Source organism: Lathyrus oleraceus, chromosome 7, assembly GCF_024323335.1.
Source record: "Lathyrus oleraceus cultivar Zhongwan6 chromosome 7, CAAS_Psat_ZW6_1.0, whole genome shotgun sequence".
NCBI classification, from domain to species: domain Eukaryota; kingdom Viridiplantae; phylum Streptophyta; class Magnoliopsida; order Fabales; family Fabaceae; genus Lathyrus; species Lathyrus oleraceus.
This window is the reverse complement of record NC_066585.1, coordinates 544240646-544262186: the sequence shown is the minus strand read 5'-3', so window position 1 is coordinate 544262186 and position 21541 is coordinate 544240646. Positions and strand designations below refer to the sequence as shown.

The following is a 21541-nucleotide window of genomic DNA, read 5'->3' as shown; positions in this document are numbered from 1 at the left end:
AGTTAGTTACAACAAGAATAACTGTTTGTGAGAACAATTGTTCTATAGTCTATACACAATAAGCTACAGTAAGATACTAGTATATGCTACACTACAATACACCATAGTTGCATGAGTAACCATGAATGAAAGTGGAAGTTGCACAATACTCATCATGAATGTACCTGGCTTGTGGCAGCAGCATAAATCTTATCTTCAAACCTTTGAGCAATCTTCCGAAGTTCAAGTAATCCCTCATTCCCAGAAACAGGAAGATGTTTTTTTAATGTGTCCATTCTACAAATGAATATCAACATTATTTTATATTTAGATGACTAAAGTGACAGAGATTGTTTCGACAATGCCACAAAAACAAAACAAGATCAGTGGTGTAAAAGGCCAATCAGTTTGTCAAATAGTTTTACATTCCCCACCAGCTGAACAAAGAAAATAGGGAACTTTACTTGGATTAATGTTTAGAGGACAGATCCAATCACCGTTTATCGATGATACTACAACAACCAATCCTTATCCAACTAAGTATACTAAGTATGGTCAGCTACATGGATCAAACTATGTCATAATATTGTATCAAAAACCATGTTTCTATCCAACTCATCAATGATAAAAATAAAAATAAAAGTTTTTTCCAACTATTTCAAAATGTTAGACAATGCAACAGTAAATGGTTGGAAAACTAAAAAGTATATAATATTAATATTTTAATATTCAGCTACCCACCCATTCAAGAAGTAATCTAGTTGTAGCACAAACATGCTAAAAATCATGCATAGAACTTAAAATGATCTGGTAGTGATTTGGATAAACAACATTCATCTGGAAATTAATGAATGCATTTGCCTATTATTTCTACAAAATTGAACAAACTTTCAAGCAAAGTTGTATAACTGCATGTATAGAAGAAACAAGAGAAATATTGTTACATTTTGTTGACAATTCTTTGGCGGGATTCAGGATGCAGTTGAATTCTCCAATCAGCAGTGTCGAGAGTGGGTTCAGAACCCTGATTAGGCATCCAATTATTGGAATCCATCCAAGCTCAATTATCTGATGAACAAGAAACAGTGGAGTCATGAGCAAAATTCTAAAAAAACACTAATTAATAGTGTAGTTAGCTAATCGCGGCGCAATCGCGGTGGTGGCCGCTGGCCGCTGACCGCTGCAGTGATGCAATGTCACGGCGCATGTAGCTGGCGTTGCGGAGTATCGCATCCGCTAGAATGAAGAATGACAGTAGAAAGACGAACCAGAAAGACGAACCAGCGTCGTTTTTGAATTAACGTAACTGCTGCTAGGTTAAACGAAAAGCAGAACTTGGGGCTTTGGCAAGTTCACACACATAAAATGTAAAAAAGATTGTTTATTAAAACAAACATTCAACTATCTATCTAACTAAGATTAGAAAATGCCTAAGTATCCCTTTATCTTTTACTTTATCTTTTACTTTATTTTTAATTAAGCTTTGACTAAATATTACTTCAATGCACTTTCCTTTTCCAATATTTTTTGGATTTGGCGTGCATATATAAATGATGGATGGTTCAAATCGATAGGTTAGTGATATCATGGTAAAATTAAAATTTGGTCTAATTCATTATACAAAACCGACTTATAAAATAAAAAATGTCATTCTATATAAATTTTTTGTGGATTCTATCTTTAAACAAAACAAAATGGGACTTCAATTTTTGCCAATAGTTTTAGTAAAGAAAAAAAAACTGCCCTAAATGACCCTAAGATAGATGTTGCAATTGAAGATCTGATTGCTAAAATTGAGAAAGTTGATTATCAAGATGTTGATCCAAAACTTGACGAACTTAATCCTATCAATCCCAAGAAACCAAAACCTACAAATGACGAGGAAAAGAAACTTGTCAATGCCAAGAAACCAAAACTTGCCAAGAGTTTTAAAATTCCAATCATGAATAGTTAGAGTTTAAAGTCAATTTGAAGAGCTAAATCAATCAAATGCCTTAATTTAAGTGCAAATGAACCTTTTGAAATTGAGAATACACTAGATGTTTGTAACATGAAATCATGAGACGAAATTTCAAAGCAACTTGCTCAAGATGAAAGTTAGAAAGATGTATTATGTTTTGAAATCCTGTTACTCAAGGTAAAAGTTAGGATGATGTATTCTATTTTGTAATCCTGTCACAATCGGTTAATTCTAATTCTTGTTTTGAATATGTAATTTTGTCTTGTAATATTGTTTTGAATGTGTTATGTTTTGCTACTTAATGCAGTGTATGTGCTTATTTTGATTTATTTTTATTGTAACTTTGCTACATAATGCATTATATGTGTTTGTTTTGAATATAATGGAGTAACATTTCTATTCTATAAAAACAAGCTTGCAAATTCTAATGCAGTACTTATGCATCAATGCTAAAAGTGTATATTAAAAGGCTATATATCAAATCGGTCTGGATATGTAACTAGGTCTTGTTTTGAACTTGGTCATTTTTTATCTCTCAAATATGCACATTAAAAGGCTATATCAGTTTCAAAATAACTTACAAAACATACTAAAAAACCCAAACACATATTTACCAACACAATCATAGGTCTTTCATTGAACATCAAATGAACATCAAGTTACATTTAATATCAAAATACATTGAACATCAAATTGCATTGCACATTGAAATTCCATTCATGGTTTCCCTCCATTTGTTACATGGACTTATAAAATAGCACAAGAAAAACCCAAAAACAAATAAGAACTAGGATGAGTAACTTCATCTTCATCACGATACTCTCAACCTCCTTCTTCAACTTCTCAATCTTTTTTGATCTCGTCTCCTTCAAAAGTTCTTTTCCAAATTCTTCCCCGAAATCTTTTCCAGAAGTAATTGTGAAAGCATTAAAATAGGCATCATCTAGACCACTGAATTCTGCCAATAAAGGAGAGGCTGATATCCCATGAGTCCTTATGGCAAGGGTTTGAGCTGGTGATGCTGCACCCCCTGTATGTTGCCCAACATTAGCAGCACTTGATGATGAAACACCAGGAACGGGCTTCTCAGAAACTACTAGCTTAGGAGATGGAGCCATGGGAGGGGAAGGAACAGGGAGCCCAAAAGGTGAGTAAGAAGATTGAAGAGGAGTTGCAACTGTTGCTAGAGACTGTTGATGAGTTTGTTGGTCAACTTGGGGAGATGAGTGTTGTGGAATTTGAGGAGACGCAACCTGAAAGAGTTTGGGTGAAGCAACCTGAAAAGGATTCATTTGTTTCAACTGATGATGGGAATAACCTGAGTTTTGACCTGAGGTAATATACTGCAGTTCCCCAGACAGCTGGTGTAGCCGCTGTAGGATCTGCTGCCTCAGCATCAATTCTCCTAGTTGCTGATTTTGTTGTTTGTACTGTTGATTCTGCAGCATCTGATATTTCTGATGTTTCAGTTGGGGCTGAAACATAGTTGAACCTGACTGATGGGTATTTAGATTTGGTTGGATCACATTCACCCCACCTTGTGATGATAATGAATTGATGTTGGTCTGTTGAGGAGTACTGACATTGTTTTGTTGAAGGGGGCACAAGGGAACCTTTTGCTGAGAGTTCATAGAATTTCCTTGCCCAGCATCTACATTATTACTTGGTTGAATTGTATTCAGCATATTTTGTTGTGTTGTTGATAAATGAGACAGAGAATTGTGCTGCAAGCTCGCAGCATTGTTTTGTTGTAGAGTTGCTGCAGAACCTTGTAAGTTTGATGGCTGCATTTGAGAGATCATTTGATTTTCATGAGACTGTACTGAAGTAACTTGAGATTGTGACTGTGGTGTCGAAGACATATGAGTTGGGGGAAGCTGTCCTGGTTGCAAGGACGAGATGGATTTCCTGAGCTTAAATGAACTTATGAGATGTACAATCTGCTTTTCATATGCTCCCAATTTTTCCTTCAAACTAAGCCCAATGCTGTTCTTAGGAAGCTGTAGGAATAGTATCATGCGTTCCAATATCAGTCTATATACCCTCAACTTTTCAATCTGATCTGACATTGGCTGTTGAGGAGTAGAGTCATACTGATAAATAAAAAATGGAAATTATATTAAACAGAGTAAAATTGGAAATGTCAATAATTAAGGCTTTTAAGGAAAAGTGAACTTTGTTATGATTGAGAAGAATTTTGTTTTCAAAAAGAAAAAGATTGAGAAGAATTTTTAATACCCTTCGGTTACATTGTTTTTTTATAATAAATCCTTTGTCATCTAATCATTTTTAGTTATATTCTTGCAACAGCGATAAATTATTGGCAAAAGACATAGGAATACAGCATTCTATTTCAGAAAGGAGTTGAGGTTTTTTTTTTCATTTACTATGTAGACTAGAGCATGATGCAGAATCTAGTTTTTACCAATCATAATGCTATTCTTACGCGGTCAGATACACGCTTTCAAGCATACACTCTAATAAGATGTCACATCATTCTTTTCATTAAACCATGTAACAGGCAACCTGCACAATTGGCTTACAAATTCAAACACACACATCTACTTCTCTCTCCCTCAAACACCCAGACACACCATCACTCAACCTTGCTTGCCAAGTATTCCATGATGTCAATCATCCTTCCGCACCGATAAATCATAATCTCACATAAACAGCACTACTAAGCCTTGCTCACTGGATCATTTGCTTTTGAAATCTGGTTTTGAGTGGTGTATAAATTGTGATTTTCAATTAAGTGGAACAGTTGGAAAACATTTATCGAGATGGTGATGGGCCCATTGTCGGACCAAATGTAACACATAATAGAACTAATTGAAATCAAAAAGCTCACAGAAGAGGACTCGGATCTGGTCTTCAATCATAACACTAGTGTTTGTGGCACCGGAAAGCTCGAGAGAAGGGAAAGTTTTTAGAGAGGGAAAAGTGATGCACGGAAACTATGGTTGATAAAGGTAGAAGACCAAAAATGTCAAGATGAGAGAGGAGATTAAAAGTAGCTATTGGAAGGAAGATGACACTTGAGTGAGGTGTTGAAAAAAAATGAATGATAGTGGAGACTGATGGAGGAAGGTTGGCTCTCATGGAGGTAGCTTGGGTGGGTCAGTTGCAGACTAAACTAATCAGACGAAGAAAGAAAAAAGAGTTCATATTTAACATATAGAACCAGTTAGCAGGTAAGTAGGTAAAAAAATAGGTTAAGTGGCAAATTATTTGGGCGTGTGGCTGAAAGCGTTTGTTCTTAGCAATTCTCAACCCTGATTTAACAATATCAGCAGCTTTGATAACTGGTAAGTCAAAGAATCGTGAACATACCTGCTGAAGTTTCATAGCAATTTCCTGGAACATTTCATCCAGATCTGGCAAGTAATCTTCTTTCATGGTTTGCACCTGTAGATTGAAACAGGCAAAGTCAAATAATCACAACATTGGTATCCTTGAAATCCCTCATACAATAATGTTTGAATCACTCTTGCATAACACTTCTAGATATAATGTGAGAAGTTCGTTTCGTTTTTTTTCTTTTCTTTCCTATTGTTGTGTTATCATAAATTGCAAGTTTCATTTTCATGCCTAAATTGAGATGATGTCTAGAGTTAACAGTAACACCAACTTTCACTTTCACTGAAGCAATGCAAAATATATAAAAATGGAATCAGACTAGTAATTATAAACACTACTTCAATGGAAGGACAGCTTTAACAAACACTATTTTCTGAAACGCATTCAGCAATTTATATAGTTGCATAGCGCAAGATTTCAAATGTCATGCTAAAGATGAGAATCATTCATTCACACATTGCACAGAATGGATAGCCGGTTTCAGAAATATTTAAAAAAAGAACAGCTTGATGAATTTCCCCTTAAGTAGGACTGATAACAAATTCAAAATCGCCTACACCCACCCAAAACCGCCCCGACTTTGGCGGGGACACCCCGGTTGATAATGGGTGTGGGGCGGGGAATACTAACTTATGTCGGGGCCGGGGGAGACAAAAACTGCCCCACCCGCCCCAAACTGACTTCAGACCAAAAGAATTAATTTTTTAAAGTGAAATTCCAACATTAAAATCCATCATATATAATAACCCTTCTCTATTTTACTATATGATTTGCTTGACTAATTTCTACAGTCCTTGCAAGACTTTTCTGACAATATAAAAGTGATAAAAAAAATAGCATAGTACCCTTTGGTATAATTCTTCTTGCCAATCACCCCCACTTAGTTGTTCAGTCTGTGCTGTAGAATCTACAGAAGCTACAAGAAATATGATACAAAAATCAAATGAAATAATACACTGCTAAGAAAATACACGAGCGTGATAACCTATGAAGCAGACACCGGAAACACAACACCGACTCTGACACGTCGATATCGGTAATAATTTGATAAAATGAATAAATTAAACGTAATCACAAGTGTCGGTGTCGGTTTCGGACACCGACACTGACACAAACACATCTTTTTCTAGAAGTGTCGGTGCTACAGAGGTGACAACAGGTTAACAATAAAAAGGGTCTACATAAGGAAAAACATGCAAGCGCAGGAGATAGCACCCCACTTACCTTATTGTAATATCTAGATATGGTTAGAAGTTGAGAATATATAGGATAGAAAGGAAGGAAGCTAAGGAAGGAATGGATTAAAGTAAGTAAGTTGATTGAGGGTACACGGGTCTCTCAAATACCAGCGAGGAATGTTCCTTTTGGACATCACCTTCTGCCTCTGGATCATCATGATCAGAGAAAGTACTGTTGAATGATACACCATTTATGGTCTCTTCCTATTTTCACTCTATCACTTGGTCCAGTTCTACCAGAGTACTTTGCATTTGCTAATAGAACTATTGAATCACAAGGAAAATGATGACAAGGCAAAATACATGGATGCAAGTACATACATGTGGATGTTTCAGGAAGAGCTCTTTGGGATTGATATAATTGTTTTTGCTGTGGATGTAAGGACCCTGATGCTTGGAGATTTTGCTGCATATATCGTTGCAATTTTTGCAAAGAACTTGGCTGCTGTTGCATCAGTGCAAGCTGATTGTGAATCTGCGACATTAATTGCTGCGGTGAAGCCTGTGACTGGGACTGCTGCGACTGAGATGGCAACAACTTTGATGCATTGTGTTGCAGTTGTGGCTGCATTGAAAACTTTGGTTGTTGCAACACTTGTGCAAAATGATGGCTTGTTTGGATACCTTGGTTGCCAGAATCAGTTCCAAACTGCTGTTGCTGTAACCCGGGTACATCATTTCCCGAAAGTTGTTGATGTATATTTGTTAGATTATTTTGCTGATTTATTAACAGTTGTTGCAACATTGGTGTTTGTTGCTGTTGAGCAATAGAATTCTGTTGATGTTGCTGCCTAATAATTTGGGAATGTTGCTGAAGCCTAGACTGTGTTGACTGTTGAACATTGTTAGACTGCTGATTTTGTTGAAGGCTAGATAGAATCGATTGCATTGTCGAAAGCTGCATAGCAGATGACGTTTGCATAACTGATTGTTGAGAGGTATTCAACTGATTTGGTTGCAGAAGGTTCTGCTGTTGTTGTTGCTGCATCTGAGATAGCATATGCTTCATAAACTGTTGCTGCTGCTGGTAAAGAATCTGTTGATTCTGTGGTTGTTGCTGTTGCTGTTGAGCAATAGAATTCTGTTGATGTTGCTGCCTAATAATTTGGGAATGTTGCTGAAGCCTAGACTGTGTTGACTGTTGAACATTGTTAGACTGCTGATTTTGTTGAAGGCTAGATAGAATCGATTGCATCGTCGAAGGCTGCATAGCAGATGACGTTTGCATAACTGATTGTTGAGAGGTATTCAACTGGTTTGGTTGCAGAAGGTTCTGCTGTTGTTGTTGCTGCATCTGAGATAGCATATGCTTCATAACTTGTTGCTGCTGCTGGTAAAGAATCTGTTGATTCTGTGGTTGTTGCTGTTGCTGTGGGGGAACAACTTGCTGCCAACCTGGCATATGTCTTTGAGAACCAGGAAACATACACTGTATATTGGAATTCTGGCCAATAGAATTACTCACAGAATTTTGCCCAGGTTGTTGTGTGTTGGAATATATGCTAATATTCTGGCTGGGAACCGATGGCGGGTTAGGTTGAGGTGCAACATGATTTTGAATGGTTTGGGGTAGAAGCTGTTGATGAGGATCAGGATGTTGTTGTCCTGGATTAAGAACTTGAGACTGTAAAACAAGTCCTGTGATAAAGGAAAAGAAAACAAATATGGATTATCACAATATTTAACATGAAAGCACCATTTTGATTTTAATAACACGTTTAGAATCACGGAGATACAATACTATAATATAAAACTAAAATCATCAAAAATCAGTAAACAAATTCTTTAAGAGCATATAATATTATTCACAAACCATGCCAAGCAAATACAGTACTCTAGTTAGCTTTCTCAATATTTAAAAACATATATAATTAAATAGGATTTGCAAACTTTAGTACCATACGCCCATACCCGAATACAACCACCGAATCCCCAAATAACATATGCTTACCTTGATCAGGCGGATTATTGCTAGGACCTCCTTCATTTGATGTCATATTGCTGGCAATGGTGCTTTGAGATTTGGTCTCCATTGTAAGCATTTTTATAGAAATCTTGCGGAGATAATCATACTGAAAAGAAGGAACACAAGTAGCGAGTTAAACAATGATATGTTCAACATAATGGAAACCTAAGCTGTCTTTGAGGATGAGAAAGAGAAGATGGGAGAAAATCTCAATGCTATAGTTAGTTACAAAGAGAATAACTGTTTGTGAGAAGAGTCGTTTGTTCAATAGGCTATATACAGTAAACTACATTAGGATGCTAGTATATGCTATACTACGATACACCACAGTTGCATGAGTAACCATGAATGAAAGTGGAAGTTGCACGATACTCATCATGAATGTACCTTGCTTGTGGCAACAGCATAAATCTTATCTTCAAACCTTTGAGCAATCTTCCGAAGTTCGTGTAATCCCTCCGTCCCAGAAACGGGAAGATGTTTTTTTAATGTGTCCATTCTACAAATGAAATGAATAGCAACATTACTTTATATTTAGATAACTAAAGTGACAGAGATTGTTTAGACAATGCCAGAGTAAATGATTGGAAAACTCGAAAAGTATATAATAGTAATATTTTAATATTCAGCTATCCCGCGTTCAAGAAGTATTCTAGTGATAGCACAAACATGCTAAAAATCATGCATGGAACGTAAAATTATCTGGAAATTAATGAATGCATTTGCGTGTTATTTCTCGGAAATTGAATAAAATTACCAGCAAAGTTGTATGTTTATTGGATATAATTGCATCTATAGAGCAAACAAAAGAAATCTTCTTACATTTTGTTGACAATTCTTTGACGGGATTCAGGATCCAGTTGAGTTCTCCAATCAATAGTGTCGAGAGTGGGTTCAGAACCCTGATCGGGTATCCAATTACTGGAATCCATGGAATCTAAATTACCTGAAGAACGAGAAAAAGTACAGTCATAAGCAAAATTCTAAAAAGACACTAACTAATGTGTAGTAAGCTAATCGCGGCGGTGCGGGAGGCCGATGGCCGCTACAGTGATGCAATGTCACGAGAACGACACGGCGCATGTAGCTGCCGTTGCGGAGTTTCGCGTCCGCTGCGTTGAAGAATGACAGTAGAAAGACGAACCTACGTAGAGGGGATTCTTGGGAGTTTTGCAAGGTGACGACAGAGTGAAATATATAAAGGATCGTTTTTCCCTAATTTGTTTAGGTTAATGCTAACATGGCCCCCAAGGCCCAAGTTAATGACTTATTTGTTGAAATATTATCTTGAAATGTGTACATTTAATTTTTTGAAACTTAAAATATTATTTTATTTCACATAAATTTTTTAATTATAGTAACCTTAACTTGTGTTTTAATGGCACAAGTTAGCAAGACTCTTTTGTTTATTAAAATAAATCTTTATGTAGAGGGGAGGTAGGGGAAGGGAAGTGGAGTGAGTCATTTTTTTGAATTTTTTTTTAAATAATCTATCTTTTTAAAAAAAATCGAAAATAATAAATAATTTAAAAAATATATTAAATTAATCATTTTTAGAAGAGAATGTGTTAGATGAACTGACGTATTTCCTAAACATGAAGAGGAGGCGCCGATAGCATTGACGCATGTATTGGGTTCCTCATGAGAATGCGTCATGCATTGGTTCTCATGAGGAGGTGTCAATGCCCCTGGTGCCTTAGTGTTGTTTGTGGTGTGGGCGTTAATGCCTCTGGCGCCTGCACCCCATGTATTTTTTTTTTAATATTGTTTATTTATTAAATAAAAAAGAATAATATAATAAAAAAATTATTCATGTGGTAATAATGGGTTACATTGGACTGACAATAAACTAATAACTGACATGATCATAACGTCCCCCTGTTCCACATCCAGGTGCATTAGTTTGTCTCTGAGGTCTCCTACGATTTTCTTGAGGTCTTTGCGTGCTGGTTTGATCAAATAATGGTCCTGCGGAAGCTCCTGTGGTATTTGAGATGTGTCATCATTTGTTCCCAATATCCGGAGAGACTCTGACCAATGGCGCTTCCGTAATGGAGTTCCGTACCCATGTCATCGTAATTAGGTCATTGGAGTTGGGTGGATTGGGGACGGTATAATTGCCCAAATTGGACCATTGAATCGTTTTGGAAACGAATCAATGGTTCCTAGGACGTACTATAAATAAACAATGGTTGGGTGTTATGGTGATGGGATGTTTGAGTGGTCATTGGTGGGGGGCTACGATGAATTGACCCATATGAATCATCTGGGCTATAGACGATTGTGATTGTGGGGTTTGATTCTTGGTTTTGTGTTTGGGTGGGTGGTATGAATGGATTGCGACATTTGATGGTTGGTTGTTGGGTGGATGACATGAACGAGTTGCGAGGTTTGGTGTTTGATTGTTGTGTGTATGTGGTAGGTTGATGTTGTGAGGTTGGTTGTTGAGTTTGGGTGGGTTGACATTGATGTTGGGTAGGGAATTGTTGTGGGGCGTACGATGACGAAGCAAGTTGGCGTGGATCTATCAAATATCGCGGCTCAGATACAAATTGTTGAGTTGTTACCAACCTAAATCATGACATATATTGTTGAGTCGGTCTTGCAACATGGATGACTGATTCGTTTAAGATGTATTGTCGTCGATTCCTCCACTGACGACACATCTCTTTTGTAAAGTCTCTCTAGTCAGAATAATCTCTTCATGCGGGAAATCAAAGATAAGATGTTGTGGAAGAAGGTTGTCAATGCAGGTTACACATTATCAAAACCTTCTTTCAAACACTACCGCAAAGAAATAAGATTGTCAAACGAAGATGCAGTACGGTGGATCTATAGTATTTAATTGGAGAACTGGACTAGGGCATACGACAACGGTCAACGTTGGGGCCACATGACAACAAATCTTATGGAATCAATGAACTCTGTCTTCAAAGGCATCTGTAACCTACCTATAACCGCTTTGGTGCAGGCAACATATTTCAGGCTAGGGACGTTGTTTGAAACCAGACGCTCAAAATGGAGTTCAGTGTTGCAATCTAGACAGTTGTTCAGTGATACTTCAATGAAATTCATTAGACATGAAGCTGGCAAATCAAACACACACGTGGTTACAGTCTTTGACCGAACTAAAGGTTGGTATAATGTTGTCAAGTCAATGGATCACAATGAGAGCATGCCGATGGGACAATACAGAGTCAAACTAGATAGAGGTTGGTGCGACTGCGGAAAGTTCCAAGCGTTTCGTACCCCTGCTCCCATGTAATTGCGGCATGCTCAGAGGTTCGAAGGGATCCCTCATACTTGCTATCTGAAGTTTACAAAGTCGTCAGTCTTTAAAATGTTTATAAAATTAGTTTTTGCGTAGTGGCAAAAGAGGATTATTGACCAGAATATCAAGGGGACATCGTCTGGCACAACGAAGTTATACAAAGGAAGAAAAATGGTTGCCCAAACAGCACCCGGATTTGAACCGAAATGGATACAGCGAACAAAATGGTTAGACTATGTAGTTCATGTCGTCAGCCATGTCACAATCGTAATAACTATCATAGTGTTGGAACGAGCACAACCAGATAAATTCACATGTACATCTATTGCAATATATGAAAAACTAAATTTATTTTATATTAGACGTCTGTGAAGAAAGTACCATTACATAAACAGTAATACAAATAATTATAACAACTAGAATACAAGAACTATACGATTACAACCATCAAAACAATTTTGAACATGTAATGCATCACCCTACGAGCGTCTTGGTCGGTCTTAATATCCACTCATTCGCGCACTTCTCCGTTTTGGTTGAACGTGGACATAAACCATTGTATTCTTCCAATCCTTTCACCCTCTCCAATTTCTCCCTCTAACCAACTGTACAACGTCCGATTAAGACGTTCAAACGTATCTGTGTTCCAAAGCCAAATCTGTACCAGAGCCGCAACGGCGAAAAATATTACATCAGCATTTCATTTCTGAATGTATGCAGACATTGTTAAAACAGAGAAACTTGAAGGTGAGTGGGATTGAACTAGAGAAAATATGGTATTAAGAGATGATTTTGTGTGAAAAATATTGCATCCAAGGTGTGACATTTATACAGGTGGACATAAAATACATGCGTCAAAAGTGCTGGCGCCCACATGACATGACATGCAGGCGCCAGAGGCATTGGCGCCCACACCACAAACAACACTAAGGCGCCAGGGGCATTGGCGTCTCCTCATGAGGAGCCCAGTGCATGCACCAATAGCATTGGCGCCTCCTCTTCATGGTTATGGGATGCGTCATTTTATCTGGCGCATCCTCTTTTAAAAGTGATTATTTTGATTATTTTTTTGAATTATTTGTTATTTTTGATTTATTTTTTTTAAAAATGGTTATTTTAAAAAAAATTGATTTTTTTAATTATATATACTAATGTTTAGATGGGAGGATCTGGTTTTTTTAATCAACCTAGGCTAATAGAAATTATTATGGAAATTATCTAAAGGTGAAATTGTTTGGAAAAATATTCTACATCAAAACTAAGTTTTATTTATATATTATTATAGATTATTATTTAAATTATTAAAGGATAAAATCGGTAGAAAAATATGATATATCAAAACTAAATTTTATCTTTACATATTATCATAGATAATGAATGATTTAAAATATGATGTAAAAGATATAATATGATAAAAAAAATTAAAAAAAACTAATATTAATATAGGTAACAATAAAAACTATAAGAAAAAAAATGATTATAATTTATATTAAATAAAAAAATATAATTTAAGGATGAATAACAATTATAATAAATTGATAGAAGCAATAGAGAAAAACCATTAAAAAAAATAGGCAACAGTAACATGAAAGAAAATAAATAATTTTGAAATATTAAAATAAAACTAAGGATATTTTAGTAAACATAATAATTTTTTAAATGTCAAAGTTTAGACTCTCTCCTCACCTTCAAATCCCCCAATTGGGGGTTATGCTCCCCTCATATCTCCTCATAAAATTTGAACTAAACATATTAAATTAGAAATATTTCATCCTCTCATCTCCCCTCCCTTTCATCTATCCCAAAGAGGTTGAATCGAATTTGGCATAATTTGTTATCAAATCCGCTCAGATTTTGATAGATTGAGTTAGGGAAATACTTAATGCACCCTTTAGATTAAGCGGGAAATACTTAATGCATCTCCGTAAGTCTTACGAAGGTGTATTTACGGAGTGTAGTGAAGTAGAACGCATACAAAAAAATCAAAAAGTTATAGTTTGACAAAATAAAATTAACCGGGATAACATAAAATCAACAGGTGGACGTTTCAACATCTTTATACTATCTTCGACCGATCTCGAAATCGTTGCGTCCACCTCGATCAAAAAATTTGTTTCTAAATGGAAAAATATATTTCACATAGTCATTAAATTTGCATCTGTCTTAAGCTAAAAGTTGTTGAACTCAATCTTCCATTCGTTGTCAATCGACGGTGAACGATACTCGAGTTTCATGATTTTTCGATTGTCTTCGTAAGGTAGGAGATTATGTCGTATATATTTCAGATTGCAAGAGGAGTATACTCATTTAACTTAAATTCAATTAAGGGTTTTGCGTTGTTGAAGTAGACGTATGTGATATGTCGATTGATGTTCATTCTATGTAATGTGTTTTGGTATGAAACATGAGACAATATCTCATTCTTATAATTGTTGTAGACAAATATGAATCTCTGAAATCATATCTTGTATCAGGGGATGTTCCGGAGATACATCACTAGTACCATCTTATTTTGTTATTCCAAAACTACTAAGAACAGACAGAATCAAAATCATGTTCTCTATTTATATATGAAGAAGAAGTAAAAAGGGTTAGGTGTGGATGATGTATTGTTAAAATTAATAGACCGTCAAGATTTAACACCCTAAAGTTTGTTAAAATGATCAAACAATTAATATTAAATAATTAATAAAGTTAATGGTGGACACTCTAAAATATTATCTCACTTAATATATTTAAAGTTAAAAGTTAACAGAAAGAACCAAATTGACTAACGAAAATATTTAAAAATAATGTCCATTCTCCAAACTTCATGTGACTTTTTATCTTTATTGCTAGAATGTCAATGTAATTGATAAATAATAATTATAAAAGGTAGTTATCAAATTGATTTATAAATTTATGGATAATTACTTCAAAGTGAAAATATCAAGCAGGAGAGACAAGAGTTATGAGAAATGGTTGGTGTTGATTTGAATTTGCGATGTTCTAGTACCGAAACGTTGAGATGAATTACGATTGTATCACCGAATCATTGAGAAGAATTTCAATTGTTGCATCGAAACGTTGAGATGAATTGCGATTGTAACACCGAATCGCTGAGATGAATTCCAATTTTTAGTGTCGAAACATTGAGATGAATTGTGACTATAGTACCGAATCATTGAGATGAACTTCGATTTGTAGTGTCAAATGTTAAGAAGAAATTGAGGGGGGGAGGGGGGGTTGAATTGCGATTGTAACACTAAATCGTTGAGATGAATTTCAATTTTTAGTGTCGAAACATTGAGATGAATTGTGATTATAGTACTGAATCATTGAAATGAACTTCGATTTGGAAAACACGAAATTAGGGTTCATATTTAGAGAAAGAGAGAACGCGATTCAATTCAATATGTGAAATTTGGAGAGTCTGAATTTTTTTTAATAATTTTTAAGTTTTTTTAAATAATTTTTTAATAAAAGAAATTTTATTTAATTTAAATATTTAATATATTTTTTTAATAAAAAACTTTATTTAATAAACTATTAATAAATTATTATCCAATGGTATGGATGGATTGAATCCATCCATATGATTTGATGGATAGATTGGATCAAATCTATTAAATTATTTTTTTTCATGGATGAATTTAATGGATTAATTATTAGATACATTGGATGGACATTCTATTAATAAATTTATTGATAACTCTACCTTAAACCAAAGCCGTACAATGGAATTGGACGGATAGATTCTAAACTAATAACTTGTATTTGTTATATTTTATTTTCAAAAGGAATTGGTATAAGCTCACCTGTTGAATTACAAGAAGCATATCTGTTAGCATAATATTATGAATATATATTACAATCATATGTAAGCCGGCAGCCGGCAACAATGTAACAGCATATTATATATACAAAATTCTGAACATTATATATTTGAAGAATTCAAGACATGTACGGCAAGCAATACCATAGCCGGCAACAATGTAACAAACTTACATGGCTTATATCGTAACTTAAAATGCCATGCTTTATACAATTTATTGATCCTAGTGTCAATAATAAATTTAATAAAATAAAATATTGTAATTATTATCACTATCTTTTGTCGGTGAATCATGAGGTTCATTTGTTTACATCAAAATTATAATATATAAAATTGATATTCAATTTTTTTTAGAGAGAGATCATGCCGTCCTTACTTACATAAATTGATATTCAATACTTATTTAGGGCCAGTCTTGATTTTTTTAGAGATTCGTGATAAATAATAAAAGTAAATTCTTAATAAAAAATATAATTTAAAAAATATTTGTATATTCGTCAAATAAAAATATTTTATTGCACTCAATTCTTTGTCAAATTCTTGTATTCGTTAGTGTCGATATTAGTTATAATTACTTATTCCTTCAACATGAATATAGCGACAACTTTTCATTTCACCTTGGAACTCCAGCCTGACAATGAAAAGACAACATTTTTCAATTTTATGATGGATGAAGTTTGACAGCATGTCAAACGTTTTAAAGGCAAGCAACCGTTGGTTGATTAAAATAATAATATAATGAAAAGTTAATTAAATAAAATAATAATAAATTTTAAAATAAATGCTAATGAAAATTAAATGTTAAATTCCTGCAACGACTCTTTTGCAGCTGTTGCTCCCAACGGCTACTTTTTTTTTTATATTTTAGTTAATTATAAATAAACCAATATGAAAATTTGTACATACAAATTTTTTTCTCACACCTATTTTCTCTCACAATTTTATCATTTTACTCTTCATTTGTAAAATTTTGTCTTACAATTTCATCCTTTTACTTCAAATTACAATTGTTTAGGCCAAATGGATCCTAATCATTTTCATTATCAACAAGCTTTTTTCAATTACATGCAAAATTATCAAAATCCTAATCCTCAAAATTCTCAAATTTCACCGGTGCCAACAAACCCCGCCATATTTCTTCCGTCACCAAACAATCCAAATATGTATCCTATATCTCAAATGAATTCTAATAGTATGAAATTATCTACTCAAGTTCCACCATTTTCTACTCAAGTTCCACCATTTTCTACTCAAGTTGGTACTGAAAAAGAAGAAAGGGTTGTCGTTAAGAAAAGATCTCGAGAGCAATTTACAAGGGAAGAGGATATATTACTTATCCAATCATGGCTCAATGTTTCAAAGGATCCAATGGACAGACTTGCGCAAGCTAAGGAGGACGAGCTAGAATTAAGGGTAGTGCAAATGATGATGAAAGACACTTTTACTATGAACGATAGTCAACGAGATATTCATGAAAAATATTGTAATAAGATGAAAAAAAATATGGAATGTAGTTAGTATCACTTATGTAAAATGGTCAGTACTACCACTTTAATTTATCAACACCTATGTAAAATGGTCATTAGTACCACTTTAATTTATCAACACCTATGTAAAATGGTCATTAGTACCACTTTAATTTAAACTAGCCGTTATTCAAACTACCACTTTAATTTAAACTAGCCGTTATTCAAACTAGTCGTTATTCAAACTAGCCGTTATTCAAACTAGCCGTTATTCAAACCATTATATATACTACCACTTATGTCATTGTTCTCTCATTCTCATCTTATTCTTCTCATTTTTCTCTCATTCTTTACTCACTAAATGGATTCAGAAAATTCAGATAATTACGATCAAGAATTTTGGGAGTTGGTTGAAGATGAATTTATGGACGACAGTGATGAAGAACAACAACTTCAGAATGAACGTCGATCTGGAAGTTCCTCTAGGCCAAAGAGAAGAACACCGGTAGATCGAGGTCGTGAAGAAGGGCACAGTCGATTATTCAATGACTACTTCTCGGAAAACCCAGTATACACAGATGTTCAATTCCGAATAAGGTTCAAAGTGCATAGGCATGTATTTCTTCGGATTGTAGATGCCCTTGGAAATCATGATGAATATTTCCAAATGAGGGTCGATGCAACTGGTAAAATGGGTCTTTCACCATTGCAGAAATGTACATCTGCTATTCGTATGCTGGCGTATGGGTCTCCTGCTGACCTTGTAGACGAATATGTTCGAATCGGTGAAAGCACTTCAATTGAGTGCTTAGAAAGATTTGTTAAGGGTGTCAATGTTGTATTTGGCGCTGAGTATTTGAGAAAGCCTAACAACACTGATGTTGAACATCTTTTACAAATGGGGGAGTCACGTGGCTTTCCAGGTATGTTGGGTTCCATCGATTGTATACATTGGGTATGGAAAAATTGTCTTGTTGCATGGAAAGGACAATTTTGTCGAGGTGATCATGGTAAGCCCACAATCATGCTTAAAGCAGTGGCATCACAAGACTTATGGATTTGGCATGCTTTTTTTGGTATTGCAGGTTCAAACAATGACATTAATGTGCTAAACCAATCCAACGTGTTTAACGATATTTTTGAAGGACGTGCTCCCAATGTGCAATATATAATCAATGGGACACCATATAATATAGGGTATTATTTAGCAGATGGTATATATCCCGAGTGGGCTACATTTGTCAAGACTATTTCAATGCCACAGGGAGAAAAGAAAGAAATATTTGCTCAACATAAAGAATCGGCTAGAAAAGATGTGGAGCGAGCATTTGGAGTGCTTCAATCTCGATTTGCAATTATACGTGGCCCAGCGCGTGCTTGGCACATGGACACTCTCAAGCATACCATATATGCCTGCATCATATTGCACAACATGATTGTGGAAGACGAACGACATACATATGGAGGTAATTTTGATTACTCTTATGATAATATGGATATCAATAACTCAACAACTGAAACATTTAGCGGTCCTCATCCGAATCTTGCAACAAGACTACAAAGAAGAGCAAGTATTCAAGAAAAACAAGTTCATCGTAAACTTCAAGGAGATCTAGTCGAATATATTTGGGAACGTTTTGGACATGAAGATGATGAAATTTAAGTTTGATTAATTATGTGATGTTATTTATTTTTATTGTTTTTAATTATATATCATGTATTTGAGATTAATTTTAATTATCATTTTAAATTATAAGTTTAATTTAAATTTTCTTTATTTTATATCAAATTTAATTTAAAACACTAAAATTATTATTTTAATTAATATAAAATTTAATATGAATAAAATATTAATATATAAAATAAAGTTGTGAGATCCAATCTGAGTTCTTCAGAGTTGCACCATTGGAGTGAAAAAGTAGTTGAGTTGCTTCAACCTGACGTGGCTTAATAGGTCCCACAAAAAACCCAAAAATGGGTTCACGGTTGGAGATGCTCTAAGTCTAAATAAATAATAAAAACAATACTATGATCAACTTTGATATGGTTAGTCACAAATAAAAATTATCATATTTTGTAACATTTTTTAATAACATATCAAATACTGACGGCAATGAAATAAAGTTTAAAAACATTCAAATGTTACGAAGAACATATAGATGACTAACTATCAAGAAAATATATAATGTATTCGCGACAATCTATAAGGCATGAATAAAATTGAAAAACAACATAGAATGGTTAGATTATACTACTAAATATACATAACATTTACTCAAAATATGTATGAAATGATGAAGTTAACAAAGAAAGAAAGACATTATGCTAAATATTTTTGAAAAAAAACAAGAATCATTTATACATTCACGTAAATAGCTCATTCCATATTTACAAAACTAGCAAGAGCTTCATCGATATGCGCACATTCAACACCGTACACGATACCGACACGTCAACGATGATAATAATTCTTTACAAAAATTAAAAGTAATCACACATGTCACTATCTAGGACCGTACAATCAATCTGAAAATCTTAATCTAATTTTTAAATGCCTAAATTAAAAATAAATATAATTTTAATAATTAAAAATAATATATAAAAAATACAATTATAAAAAATAGATGCAACAGTAATTAGGAAAAATGAAATAAAAAATAGATAAAATAGTAATTAGAAAAAATAAATTGAACCCATAACCTTTACTAAAGTGTTTCAATTTTTTTCTTCCACTAGGCCATTGATAAATTAATGTTTATTTCTCATTTTATAATTTATTTAATATAATATTAATTATATATTTTGTTTATTTTAAAACAAAATGAGACCCCTTAATTTGGAGGTTTTGGGCTAAGGATCGTCTTGCCCTTATCCAGGGTCGGCCCTTCTTATTCATGAAACATGAGCATGATAATGATAATGACATGTTCCGGCTCTAACCCTTCTTAAACCAATTTGACCTTGCATTTCATCTCTTCCATATTGTTGTCATATGTGTATATACATACATGAGTGTATTTGTTTTGAAAAATGTTTTACCACCATGCATACATAAAAATTATATTGATACTTTGAGAAACTAAGAATACAAACCTTAGCTTCAAAAAATAAACATGTAGATGAAACTTTAATGGAAGATGATGGTGAATAATGTGAGAGAAAGAGTGAATAATAAAGTTGTAGATTATGATTAAATCATTCAATTCAAATAATTATAATTTTGTAGAGATTGAGAAAGATTTGTTGGAGGGTTTGAACATAACAAACAAACTTAGTGAAGAAGCATGTCAAGATAGATGTTGGAGAATGCATCTTTTTTGAAGCTTTATCCACTGTATAATAGCATTGTTTACATCACCTTTCGTAGTACTGGGTACCTACCAAAAGGTATAACATACTGAAGAAGTCACATCACTATTCCTTGAGTCTTGCAAAACTAAACCCTAGTTGACTTTGTCCAGAAATCTTGGGCTTTGATAAGACAAGTCTACTTTGGTAGAGTGTTCAGAACAAATGCTCTTCAACCTTTCAAAATCTGAGTTGTCATCAGAAGTTGGGTCATGAGACCAGAGTCTGAACCTTCAGAGTCTAATGCCTTCAGATGTTGATGAACCAATTAGATTCTGATAAATCAGAATTAGACTAACATTGCTTATTCACATATGCTAACAATCATGATTAATTCTTTACTTGTGATCCTGCACACTTAAACATATGTTAGCATACCCATTTTTTCTTTAAATACTTTATTATCATCAAAACCTAAGAGATATGAACAATTTTGTTCCAACAATCTCCCCCTTTTTGATGATGACAAACAAACGTATTTAAGAACAATGGTTTATCATTTTTAACTAACTTGACAACATCAGAGTCTGAGGTTTATAAGCTCCCCCCGAGTCTAATACTTCATAGGTTGTGTTTTGTAAGCTCCCTCTGAGTTTTATCCAAGTTAATTTAAACTTATTTTGATATAAAAATATTTTGAAGATATTAATATCAAATTTATTGAATAATTAGGGTTCAGGATTAATTAAAGCATTAAAAAAATACTTTTAAACTTCTTAAATATTCCCATAATTTTCTCCCCCTTTTTTCATTAATAAAAAAGATAATAAATATAGATACCGATGACTAATAAGCACATGAATCACAATTTTCAAGATGGTCAAAGGTAGTCTGTGACAACATGGATTCCAAGAAATAGTAAGTTCATATGCACAAGACTCAAAGACACAATCTTCAAGATATAGGATATTTTAACTGAAGCCCTATAAAAGCATATGCAAAACCAACACCAAATTACACAGCTCACAAGAATGGGCAAGAAGAAGACATCCAAAGCAAATAAGCGAGATTTTGAAAAAGAAATTCACAATATGATGAGAGAGGATGTAAGAAAAGAGAAAGAAGAAGAAGAAGAAAAAGGTTGAGGAATTAGCAAGAAATCAGAGAGCCACACCAGCAGATGAAGAAATCACATATGG

At 34.1% G+C, this 21541-nt stretch overlaps 2 protein-coding genes across 7 annotated transcripts in view; one reads left to right on the top strand and one right to left on the bottom strand.

Annotated features, from left to right (window-relative positions):
* LOC127105387 (mediator of RNA polymerase II transcription subunit 15a) overlaps positions 1-9780 on the bottom strand; it is a 29017-nt gene extending 19237 nt beyond the window's left edge. For 2 of the 6 annotated variants that reach the window (XM_051042566.1, XM_051042570.1), the window contains exons 1-3: positions 1248-1414; positions 924-1047; positions 165-276 (exon numbers count right to left, since the gene is read on the bottom strand). In XM_051042566.1, coding sequence (XP_050898523.1) covers positions 165-276; positions 924-1033 — 222 coding nt within the window. In that variant the 5' untranslated portion in view covers positions 1034-1047; positions 1248-1414. Of the gene's footprint in view, positions 1-164; positions 277-923; positions 1048-1247; positions 1415-5272; positions 5348-6144; positions 6216-6858; positions 8176-8488; positions 8610-8890; positions 9003-9325; positions 9450-9647 lie in introns of those variants that run through there. The other 4 variants (XM_051042565.1, XM_051042569.1, XM_051042568.1 and 1 more) reach the window with 4 other exon arrangements.
* A 7635-nt stretch (positions 9781-17415) lies between these two features.
* Positions 17416-18717, top strand: LOC127104917 (uncharacterized). Its single transcript, XM_051042056.1, has one exon. It carries the CDS (start codon positions 17416-17418, stop codon positions 18715-18717), a length of 1302 nt encoding a protein of 433 aa, XP_050898013.1.
* Positions 18718-21541: the final 2824 nt, after the last annotated feature.

Bases quoted from the DNA above. Each gene is read 5' to 3' on its own strand.
- LOC127104917 (XM_051042056.1), top strand. From the start codon at position 17,416: ATGGATTCAGAAAATTCAGATAATTACGATCAAGAATTTTGGGAGTTG.